Source organism: Polypterus senegalus, chromosome 14, assembly GCF_016835505.1.
Source record: "Polypterus senegalus isolate Bchr_013 chromosome 14, ASM1683550v1, whole genome shotgun sequence".
NCBI classification, from domain to species: Eukaryota; Metazoa; Chordata; class Cladistia; order Polypteriformes; family Polypteridae; genus Polypterus; species Polypterus senegalus.
In genome coordinates this window covers 39,763,354-39,776,362 of record NC_053167.1, presented here as the reverse complement: position 1 = coordinate 39,776,362, position 13,009 = coordinate 39,763,354, and the positions used below count along the sequence as shown (strand labels likewise).

The window sequence follows — 13,009 nt, the reverse complement described above, 5'->3', positions numbered from 1 at the left end:
TTATGTCCCATCTAAATGAGGGCACTATATTTACAGCACTGGGGCATTGCGATCCATGAACAGACCACAGTGTAAAGTCCAACCCCCCCATTGCCTCACCACACCACTTCCTGCAGCATCTGAAGCTTCTTCTGATGGTCTCCAACAGTAATGATGCTGCTACTAAGTTGTATTGTTATTCTTTTTTGCAGAAAATGTTTGAATGAGTGTATATTTTTAAGTCACCTTGAGTAAAGATAACTGGAAAATAGAAACAATGAATCAAAATACTACTAATAAAAATATGAATGATAATGATGCTACTGCTACTTCTATTACTAATAACAACGACACTATAATTAGTCTTAATGCACTTACTATTACTAACAAAAACAACAATAAGGATAGTTTTATTATTAGAAGAGATATTTATAGGAAGGTTTTCATTTTGTATGTTTATTTTTTGAAAGTGTCTGCAAATAAATCATCATTTCTATTATTATTATTATTATTATTATTAACTAAATCATATTGTAGAACTGCTGCACAAAACATAGAGCCATGAATATAATTTGAAAAATTGTGGTTTAAAAATGACATCAGCACTTTAAAAATAACATACATGCAGTACAATTATAACATGATGTCTTAGTTAAGGAAGACAAACGAGTTAAGTATCTGACCACACATATGAATAATAAGGTATATTTCTATTGAGGGCTCACACTTATTTTAAAATACTGTCAAAACAGTGTTTGTATTTATTGCACAACTTAGGAACTTACAAAACTGTAGAAACTAAACATAAGTGTTTCAAAAGCTGAATGAAGAGTGTCTTTTATTTGAACTTCCTTGTGTGGTTTGGAAACCCCACCTTACTGGACTATCGCGCGGATGTTGAGCAGACTGGAAGGTTACAGAAGTCTCATTGTGACATTTCAAAGGCCTTTCTTCTAAAGCAGCTGCTGTAAGTGCAATTACTAGTGACAACTCTCTTCACATGCCTGCCAAGTGTGCAAGGTTATCACCAGGAAAAGGGTTGCTCAGAAAACATTTATGAAATGTCTGCTTAACCATGTGCAGTAAGAACATGACATATAAATTCCTGAAACACACAAAAAGTAAAAGGTCTGTGGTGGTATTTATTAAATAGGATTATTTCAATAGAATGCAATAGTATGAGGATGCAACATTTTACATATGTTTGTATTTTATATATCGTATTTGCCACGGAAGCCAAAAATCCATAGGCTTACATGTTAATTGATGTATTTTAAATTATTCAAAACATACTGAACCGTTTTGTGTATCACTTCAAATTTTTTGCTATTACCAGAAGCTGACAGAAAACTATCCTGATTTTTGAAGCAACTGAAACTGATGTAACGGCATGCCTGATGCATGATTGTGATGCACTGAACCACAATAATCGTTTAAATCAAAGCCATTTGACAACACTTGCTCTCTGATTTTGGAGGCCAGGAAGAAGACACATCTGGAGTTTCATCCAGGTGACCTATTACAGCTTTCTTAAATAGGCCACAGCCAGCATGAAATAGTTAGTTCATCCAAACTGTTCCCATACAGATGTTCCCAGCAAGTGCTGGAGCTCAAAGTCGGCAGTCAAAGTGCTTTGCCTTTATTTGGTGAGTTCATGCGCAGCATACATCTGTGCATCAGTGTGAGAAAGGGCAAGGTTTAGGACTTTTTACAAACATAACTTCTTGAGAATTCAGTCTACTAAAAATTATAGGATAACAGAGAGGAAAAAAATTTGTAATTAGTTTATGTGATGTGTACGAGTGTACTTTACTTTTGCTGGGCATTTTTTGTATATTTTATTCATCTCACTTATTCAATTATCTGTTCTTAATTTCTTTCTTTCTTCCAATATTTTAACTTTTCAAAATTGATGGACATTTATTGTCCAAACGCCTTGAGCATGGGAAAGGCGCTATATAAATAAAATTTATTATTATTATTATTATTGGGGTAAGAATTTATTACATTTGCCGTAACACAAACAGATGTTTTGTTATTACTAATGCTGCCCTGGCGTAGGAACCCTTTGGAAACACTGAAAACATATACGAGGAAGCTTTATATGATTTGCTGTATACACCTACAACTAATCAGTATTGATACTAATCAAAATAATTACTATCAGTTCAGTTACACTGTAAGATTGTGTCATGAAAAACCTGTTGTGATATACCGTATTTTCAAAGGCACACATGTTTTGCCTTATTGAACTGGAAAAGGTGTAAAAAGGATGTCCTATTTTATTTAAGACTAGCTGAAGTATGTGACGTGGCACAGTTATAAATAAGTAGGGAAAAACTGTTTTTGGAAATTTAACATGGCTAAACACACCTCAAGATGAGACAAAACAACAAAAACTGTAATCCAGTGAAGTAATGAAATTGTGATTTAAATTGGTTAAAAAAAAAAGAGCTGATGCCTTTGATGAAACAGGAATTTGGCCTACAAAACTTTGTGCACACTGAAGGCACCCTTCCATTAGCCCCAGCACAGTCCCGCTGCCTGATGGAAATTGTGTTCTTGTTCTCAACACTTGCATTTGTGTTCCCCTTCTCTACAATACAACATATGGCTTACATTTTAAATTGGACCAATGGCAACACACAAAGTTCCAGTAAAATCAGTGTAGCGATTTTTACATGATTAATGAACAAATAAACAAGTAAACAAACAAATACACAAACAGACGTTCAAACAATTTAAGATTTTATTTATATAGAGAAGAAAAAAAATCAAATGTTCACTCCAAGGACATGTGCTAAGCATCTATAAAATTTATCAAGAATTTGTTAATATTGTCCTTAATTAAGCATGCTGATCCTGTGCTAATCCTGACAACTACATAATTTAATTGTTAACGCTACAAAGTTTCATGACATTCTTTTGATGGGTTAGAAATGGTGTTCAACTTTCATTGAAATTTTATATGAAATATTATATTACCTATAATTTGTTGAATTGTTCAGTATCATATTTATTGCAACGTTTTCTTATAAAAATAGATAGATAGATAGATAGATAGATAGATAGATAGATAGATAGATAGATAGATAGATACAATGCTAGGAGGAAAACCATACAGACAATGGGCAAACTTGACATGAATAACAATCACACATGGGATTTGAACAAAGGGCGCTGGAGCCATGAACTATTTACAGCACTATTTACTGTATCACACTATATATGATGGATACATCCTGCCTTGAGGTAAGAGTTGTCTGTCTATCTATCTATCTATCTATCTATCTATCTATCTATCTATCTATCTATCTATCTATCTATCTATCTAACGATCAATCGGAAAATAGATAGATAGATATGAAAGGCACTATACAACAAATAGGGCTTTCTTATATTAAATTAGATTAGATTAGATTAGATTTATCAATACCATAGTGGAAATTCAAAATTCATTCTTTATCAAATTACTATGAGAACTGAAGAAATTTATAAGAAATAATGGCCAGTGAATGAAGTCAGTGGTGACCTGGAAGCTCAAAGTTCTAAAATGGCACATTAGGTGTATGTTACTTAGACTACTTATATGAGATTACTCATATCCTCAGTAGGTAGTGACTTATATTAATGTTGAACAATGCACCAACAATGGACAGTGAATGTAATCAAATGCTATGCAATCTGCAAGATAAACATAAGTGACATCCAAGCAGTCTTCAAAGTGCTTAGAATCAGGAGGTACAATGAACAACCATTATGCAGGAAATATAGTCTCAAAATGTACATATTAGAAAAAGAGGTACAGGCAAGGATCACACTGTACTATTTCTTGCCATTCACTTTGACCAGGAGCTCTCTCTGCCCTAAATCAAGGCTTGAATTATATGTCAAAAATCTGATTTATGTCTCCCAAATTTTCAAGTATTGGGCTTGAAAAACAAAGCATTTTATAAAGAACAAAGAAACATAAATTGTGTTTTACAGATATAGGCAAATATACCATACAGTATATACACATGCAAATTAGTGTTCATATCCAAAAAAGTGTGTGTGTGTGTGTGTGTATCTGCCATTTCTCCATTTCTCACAGTGTAGAAAACCAAAACGACTGCTCTGTAGCAATTTCATAAAACTTGTACAACATATATATTGTTCAAATGGTTAAGTCTCAGGATAAGCTTTATGCCCTTTTCTGCACCCGTGTCTCTCAAAGGAATCAGACAATAAGATTGCTATCTGTTACAAACTGCCTACGCTTGCTGAAACTCCCTGAATCAATACACTCCCTTCTCTCTGAAGATCATTTCTACAAAGCCAACAGGATCTGTTAACCCGCTTCTCTTTAACCAAGTCTCTTTAGGTTGCATATGTAAGTAGATGTCGATAGAGGTCCCAGTTTTAAATCACACAGGACATGCACTACACTTACACGGCATAAATATTTATTTACTTGCAAACTAACATTACACATGAGATGCCCACTATGGCACCATTCACACACAGACAGTTTAGAGAGGTTTTGAGATTAAAAGGCAAGAAAATGACAGTGATCATCCTCCACCTGACCTGCACTCAGGCAAGCGGCTTGCAGTTCACAGTGGAGTCCTATCTCGTGGCGTAAGAGGGTGATTTATCATCTTGGCAAGATGAAACAGACTCAAACAAAAGGCTCAGCCATGAATTGTTTAATGTTTAGTGATAACCTTCAGCGGTTGTGCTGCAGACTGACAATAGAAAGTCTATTAAAAGGTACTCTTTATACCAAGGAGTTTGTACTTTTGGGAGAAAGGAGAACATCCGTTTGTAAAACTATGGATGCAACAGTGTTAAATAATTTCGGAGCCATTTAAATTCAAATACTACCTTTTTATATGTGCCGCTGACTAATTAATTTTGATATTTTTTGTGATACTGTACATTCAGAAACAACTTTTTTTATTTACTTTGCCTTCTTATAAATAATAGAATCTGTTTTTAATGACCCATGTCATTGAAAGTGTTTTTTCTGATCAATTGATAAAATTTCAAAATAAATGCAGTAATAACTATGATAATACTAAAATAAAAAAAAATCATCCTAAACAGTGCCCGTCCTACATTCCAAATATAACTGAGAGAAATCACTTATACCTCCTACCCTCACCACATAATTAAGCAGCCACAGCAACAAACTAAAAGTCTTATACATAGTGACACAAAATGGAAAGAAGAGTGTTATAGAGTTATACCCCAACAGAGAGGTAAATAAAAAGTGATCTGGTAAAGGGTAAAGGTTGAAAGAAAAGAAAAATGAGCAGATAGTGTTATACTTGTTGTTTATCTAGGGTATTCTGCTGAACTGCAGTGTAAGAAATGCCCTCCTGCTTTTTTAAGTTCCAGCAACCATCCTAAATTTCCTTCTAGCAAGAGGGAAAGTCACCACCCACAGGGGCAGGGTAGCCAGACTGTGACATGAACTTTCGTTTTGGAAACTGTAATACAGAATAATATCGAAAAGTCGGAGAACTTTTTTTCAAAGTAGAAGTGCTAAACTATGGACATAAGGTGAACTGCCAGAAGTCGGCTGCCAAAAAACATGCTGTCACAAAACCTAAACAGTAAAACAACAATGAAGCTGAATGTTGACCTCCAACGAGTCAGAAATCGAAGACATGCTATAAGCCAAAAACCAACTGATCTATATGTTCTCTCACTAAAGTCATTCGAAGGATGAAGCCCTAAAGCAAAGAAGCCATAGCCAAAACTAAAGTAGAAAACTGTGATAAATGTCAAAGCAAGAATTGCAGGAAGTCAACAACTAGAAGGGGTGCTGCCACAAAAATTCCAGACAAACCTAAACATGGAGTTGAAACATGAACTGCCGTGAGTTGAAAATCAAAACGAGTGTTGACACCAAAATTAAAAACAAAACTGTTAATGATGTCAAGATGGGAATAGATATGAGTCCAAAACCAAATGACCTTTAATACTATGAATGCATACACTGAAGTTGTTTGAGGGTTGAATCCTTAAATCAGAAAAGCTACAGCCAAAACTGAAGAGTACAATCATGATTAATGCCAAAAGGATCATTTCCAGATGTCAAGAGCCAGAGGGCATGGTGCCACTGGAATCTGATTGAGAAACTGAGCTGCCACCATTGACTCTAAACTGTTCAAGAATTAGAGGGCATAAAACAATGAAAATCTCAACACGAGACTGTAACAGGTTTTGAAACAAAACAAAAGAATGTTGAAACAAAATTGAAGTTGCTTTACTGTTGGATCCGGAATCTCAGACATTGCGCTGAACGTGGTACTGGGTTATAGACCAAAGTATCCATGACATGGTGCATAGTGCCTTCTGGGTTGCAATCCTTAGCAACAGTGCAGTGCATCTTAGCAGAATAATCACAAAATGCTGAAGCTACAAAATGGCAATGTGACACACCTTAAAATAATAATACAATGATACTAAATTAGTGTTGTCACACACGTGCACATGGGAGGCAGCTAAAGGGCTAGAAAGAAGTAATTCCACGCCAGGCCAGGGGCAATCAGAGTGCATTAATCCTCTCTCTATTATCTCTGCAGATCCAACACAGGAAATCCCGAATGCTACCAGCGACGTCACTGTCTGAATGACGATACTTCTGGGCTATGCATCAATAACGTCACTTCTGGTTCCCATCTTGATGATGTCACTTTCCCTGACCAATCTTAAAACCTTGCCAACTACCTTCAGTTAATCAGTTCTGTTTTGGACTCAATCTGTACACAACTGTACAGCTTATTTTGCACTTTTGCAGTCAAAGCTCAAATATTTGGGTGGCTGCCCAAACCTTTTTTGTGTGTCAAGTCTGATTATTTCACAGTATTAACTTACTAACAGCATGTATTAATGTTCTCTGACACATGAAAGGCTATAAAGAGTATTATAGCAGAGCTGAGAACTCTGAAAAAGAGACTGAGAACTTTAGATGTCTCTATAACTTAATTACAAACTCCAAAACACTCCTAGGATTTCACACCCGAGGAATGGAGACTCCAGCATGACCTAGGGTGGTTGGAAATACAGATCACCTAACTAGTTAAACCAATGGATAAAAAAGGCAATGCAAATATAGACCACCTTACTAGCTGTACTCTTGTTTTGGGGCTATAAAAGGCTGCAGTCTAAAATGAGCAGCATTTCACTTGCCATACTCAAGAAGACAGGAATTCTATATAAGAGAGAGCTCCAGGTATCTCTGTGGGAAAGTGAAATCCAATCCAGTGGGGCAAAGAGTAAAAGAGGTTGTATAATAATCTATTTTTTAAGAAAAGAATGACTCAGCTCATAGAATTTTTAAGGAGTCACCTGCATTGGTTTACCAAGTACCCCCAAAACAGATGACCCATCCATTTATAATTGATCCTGTTCGATGTAATGCCAGTAGTACTGGGTACAATACAAGAATCAGTCAAGGATGCACAACTGCCCAAACACACACACTCCCACCACACCAATTTAGAGTTGCCAACTAATTTTACATATACAGATATATGAGATACTAAGGGAAAATTACAGTACCTGCATAAAAGGAAAAAAAAAAAACACTGAACAGGGAAGTGTTAAATTAATCCTAATGACCTCTTCCTTTCTTGCATCTACTGCTAACTTTCCAGCCTCACCTGTCTTGCTGTCCACAGTGAAGAACTTCTCGCCGTCCAGCACACTGTATACAACACGTGCACTGCTGCCATATGTTGGATCATCTGCATCTGAAGCAGTGACCTTCATCACAGATGTCCCTGCAACAAAAGACAAACAACAGTGACCTACAGAAAATTTAAGACAGGGCAGAATGAATCCTGCTGAGAGTAAGCAGATTGCTAGAAGTAAGCACGACCTGGGCAATTATTAATACATTTGCATTTTCTTCTTAGTCCTCAAACTGCTACACAGCATGTCATGTAAATGCCTAAGAGTATGAAAAAGGATTTGAAGTTAAATGTGTGAACAGCTTTCAGAAACAGTGAAGTAAAACGACATTACCAATGAATTTGCATGCTGGATTTCATTTCAGTGCTGTGTACTAAACTGATTACAATTATAGCTACTGAGACCACTCATTAATTTATGCACCCATTCATTTTCTGACCGTGCTTTTTCCATAAAAGATTTGTGCAGAGTTGAAGCTCATCTTGTATCAGATGCTAGGGAGGAAGGAGCAAAGCATGGGACATCTAACAAGTACACACTAGTTAATTTAGATTCTCTTATTAACATAACTACGTGACTTTGGACTGTGACGGGGAAATATAGATATACAGAGAAAATCCATAAGAACACATGGAGAATTTTCAATTTATGAACGTGAGATAAGTAAAATTGCAAATTTCCAAAATGATAAATAAATTGTATGACCATCTGCTGCTGCACACATATTTTTACTACCTGGTCTACTGGAAAATATATAATAGAAGGCTGAGATTACAGCAAGTGTTACCCTCCCTTAGAAACCTATAAAGTTTCATCAACTCTTTCCTATATTTGCATAATCAACTTAAAATGATTTCAGGGTCCACTCTTAGATCCTGAATTAGATTAAGCAGGTTGGAGAACATTATGTCTCATTTCAAGAGTAACTTTAATAGTACTAAAGAACTCCACAAGAACTCCTCCTGACAAAGTCACCCATTTTTACAACCAAACATTATTTTAATTCTTAATAGTTAGTTGCATAGTTTATACACAATAGGCAGCTCTCTTCCTATATGTCTTCAAAGGCTTCAGTGAATAAAGTTAAGAAAATATTAAATATTTTAACACCGAACTTGCTTCAGCTGGCAGAAGGATGTCAAGTTAGTTTTATCCCATATGACACAAAGGTAAAAAAAACCAACCATTTCCATTGGACTCCAGAATTCTGGCTAAGCACATTAAAATAAAATGACAGGAAACATTCAAGAGAAGATAATTACTGGCAGCAGGTGATGTCCTGAAAGGTCACCATGGTGCGATGGCTCAGTTCAACCATCACTGCGTGCAGAGTATTTGTAAGTTAATTAGGCTAATTACTCTGATGTGTCATTGTCTTGTTTGTTCACCGCCATCACCCTTAGTCCTCAGGGACACCGTTTCTCACATGCAACATGGAACAGGTCTCCTCTTTAAATTGTAAACAGTCACATTATAAATTCCAAGGCCGCCTGGAGGTAATTCAAGGCTCCATGCAGCTTGCATCCAGCTGTCACAAAATGAACATCTTAAATGCATCACATTAGAAGAAAGAGTTTATCTAATACGCTAGCTAATACCAGTAAAGCATCCTGCATAATGTAGGACCCACACCATTTATTTCAGATAATAATGTTGTTTATTGTAAAATGTTTTTTTTGGTAGCTCATTCAGAGCCTCATTGCTGACAAAGCAGTGAATCTCTGCCTACCCATCCATTTCTAGCCCACCTCATTCAATTAAATGGTCAATAGTGCTCAAAGTTATCTCAAAATTAGGAAGCTATTTTGGATGAGGCAGTTGTCTACCACAAGGTGCTGTACATGTTAGTCACACTCAGTTAGGCAGGGCTGCTTTAAAGTCAATATTTAATCAAACTCACTTGTTCTTTTATTGTTAGGTGAAAACACAAAGTAGTGAAAGAAAAACCTCATGGAAAGAACAAGCAACTCATGTCAAAAATATACCAGCAACTGTATTAGGCAAGTCGCTAAGGCTGGTGGCACACGACACCACTTTGAGTGGAAGAGCACGTCAAACTTTAGCACTATAGATTCTGGATTTGGTCACCTTGACGGTGTGAGATTACAAGGATAGGAATCATAGGAGATGATGGATTATGTGACTGTCTCTCAGCGCAGTTTCAAATTTCAAAAGTATCGCAAAATTGCTTTAATTTGACAAACAAGATGTTGCTTGGGATTGCCAGTGGGTCAATAAATGCTTTTCAGATATGCTGAATTCAGCTCATTGTTTTGCTTTTTCCTTTTGTTTTTACTTTTTCCCCCCAAACACAAACCATTGGACAAGAGACATCCTCTCCTCTGGTCTAGAATACCCATTTCATTGTTTCCCTGCTGCTGTTTTGTATGCATTGTACTTCCAGCTGAGCACTCATTAGTTGTCATCTCACACTTCCATAGGAGTCCAACTTACAACTTTAGAAAAAAAATCATCTGACAAATCTGTTTGACATTGTCATGTTGAGTTGTAGACCATTCTTTCTGGGTAGCAGGGACTGTCATACTACCACGAGTTGCCACAACTCACTAAGATTATGTAAATATCTAACTGAAAATTGCTGGAAAAGTCACGTAGTGTGATGGGGACATAAATCCAACACTTCTGTAGGTCTCACTTCCATCCGTAATACCACTTGTAGCTAAATTAACGCATTTTAAACACTAGGAATTCTTAAACATAAGGTGGGGTTTAACACTGATAGTTCATTATGTTGAGGCTAATTGGAACAATGGAAAAATATGAATCTGCAATGTGTGATTCCGCAATCCAGTTACTCTGGATCCTGAAGTCAGTGTGCAATAGTTAAAATCTGGAAATGCAACTCAGACATACTGCAAGTTTGGGTTCAGAATTACGTTTTTACCTTTAATGAAACATCCTTGCTTATGGACATCTTTTTCATAATTCTGTATTTAACAAAGAAGATGAAACACCTTTTCAATAAAAATTTTAAATGAACATTTTTTAAAAAGGAGAGCTCAATGGTGCAGCAGATTTTGCTGCTTCCTCATGGTTCTATTTGTTATCTTTGTCAGTACTCCAAATTCTTCTCAAATCCCAAAAACTAGTGTATTAGTTTGAACACCAAATGTAACTTGGTCCTATAAAAGTGTGTGCCCTGTGATGAACTAATCCTTAACTGATTCCAGATTTCTGATCTGGGAGGAACCCAGAATGACAATTAGGTTATTAGAGACATTTCATAGAATGAATACATCTGCAAATCTTAAAGGAAACCATAAGGTAAATAACAAGAGATGCCCATACACTAAATACTGATGAAAAAGATACATCTTTATGAATTTCTTGAAATCTGAACAATATATTTAAGATTAATATGCCGCATCCAGGTTTTTGGTTGTGTCTCATTCTCAATTCCTGAATAAGCTGTAGTTCCTATGGAGGGATATTGCAGGGTATTTCTGAAATATTCTTTCACCCTTGCAAAAAAGAAGGCTTTTTATGGAATAATAAATACATTCATAAACTGCTATCTGCTTTAGAAACTGGTTGGAATAAAAGTTAGCAGCCATTTTCTTTTTTTTCCCTTGGCTAGAAGCAAAACAGTGACTTAACCTTCTGTAAATAATTTCACCTTCTCATAAGAGTCGCCTGATCCTGCAAACGACAGCATATATTACAGAGTTTATACATCTGGAGGGCAACCGTACTGAATTATAATTGAAGGGACGAACAAATTACAGGACTTGTGACTTAATTCCAGAATATAAAAGCTGAATATTGAGAGGCAATTGCTGATTTATGGTGTAATAATGACATGTCAAGGATCCTTTTTGTGAAGCTATAATGAAAAATCTGCTCTTTGGGGTTTACTTTTCCCTTTCCTCTAATTTAGGTTGAGAAAGGACAAAAAGCACTGCATTTTTTCTTAAAAGCTATTCCACTGAATTATGCCCTTTCTTGGGATTTTATTTAAAACCTCTCTGCTCTGCTATTTCATGACACTTTTGTTCTACTAATTTAGTATATAAATCTGTTAATAGACTCAAGAACATAAGAAATGGAAAAAAGCTATTGTCTTTTGTAAAAAGGTTTTTAATTTGAAAAGTCTGCATTGATATGTGTGTGGACAAGTCCCTAACTTTGGATTTTTCATAGTGAAATATGTAATAAATTGGAACAAATAAACTTGGATATTGTGTTAATTGCAAAAAAGGACATTTTCAGAAAAATATAGCAAATTTATAGCCAACACAATAAACAAACAGTAAGGTAAAATATACTATCACAATCTATTATGAAGCCTTTTTAACATTGCATAGTGATGAAATTTGCTTTAAAGATCCCCTTCATTCCAAATATTTATATGCAGGCATTTAACATTACAATGTAACACTGCACTGATAGCTTTGTTATAATGTAATTACCAGTGTTTCATCCCAAGACAAGACTTGTGTATTTCAATATTATTAAGAAAGAATGTAATTTTGCAATTAGTGGTTATGGAAAGGTGGGCATACGGCAGAAAACAGCTCTCAATTGGGAAAAATCCATGTGGGAGTTTCCAATCTGCCTATCATGCACATCTTTGCCGCAGTTTTTTTCTCATATCCCTAAAGTATCTATCTATCTATCTATCTATCTATCTATCTATCTATCTATCTATCTATCTATCTATCTATCTATCTATCTATCTATCTATCTATCTATCTATCTATCTATCTATCTATCTATCTATCTATCTATCTATCTATCTACTGTGTAGACACAAGAAGAATAATATACATCCTACATATAGACACTCAATTGATCCTCAGTCACTAGAATTATGGGGTATGCTTCGCAACCACAGTGCTATCATCATGTACTTATTTATGCCTATATTTTTTCCTAAATACACTGAATATATATTCTTAGTCTGTGTAAGACATTAGTACCTCGTTAGACACTAACATTTACATCAATATGTTTTGAACTGCAGGAGATTTCATGGTCAATTACACTTGGTACCTTGCTGCAATCAAACTATGTGTGGTTTTCAACAATTTTAGAATAAAATATATGTGCCACCAAAATTAAATTGTATAAAGTTCTTACTTAAGAGGCACTACAATCAAAATTCTTTATATTTTTCAGTTGTTCTTTGAATTGCAAATTGGCTCATACGAGTGTGACACCAACAATAATTTACAATGCCGATAAAAATAGCCACCCCCTTGGACATTTTGACATTTTTTTGTTATACAACATTGAATCACCAAGGAATTCAATGAGGCTTTTTGACATTGAACATCAGACAAAGACTCTTTAATATCAAAGTGAAAACAGGTCTCTGCAGAGT

The 13,009-nt window shown here is 35.4% G+C and overlaps 1 protein-coding gene across 1 annotated transcript in view; it reads right to left on the bottom strand.

The window, feature by feature from the left end:
• Positions 1–13,009, bottom strand: part of LOC120514797 (cadherin-22-like) — a 1,212,176-nt gene that overhangs the window by 415,960 nt on the left and 783,207 nt on the right. The window contains exon 5 of the mRNA XM_039735358.1: positions 7,635–7,754. Coding sequence (XP_039591292.1) covers positions 7,635–7,754 — 120 coding nt within the window. The remainder of the gene's footprint in view (positions 1–7,634; positions 7,755–13,009) is intronic.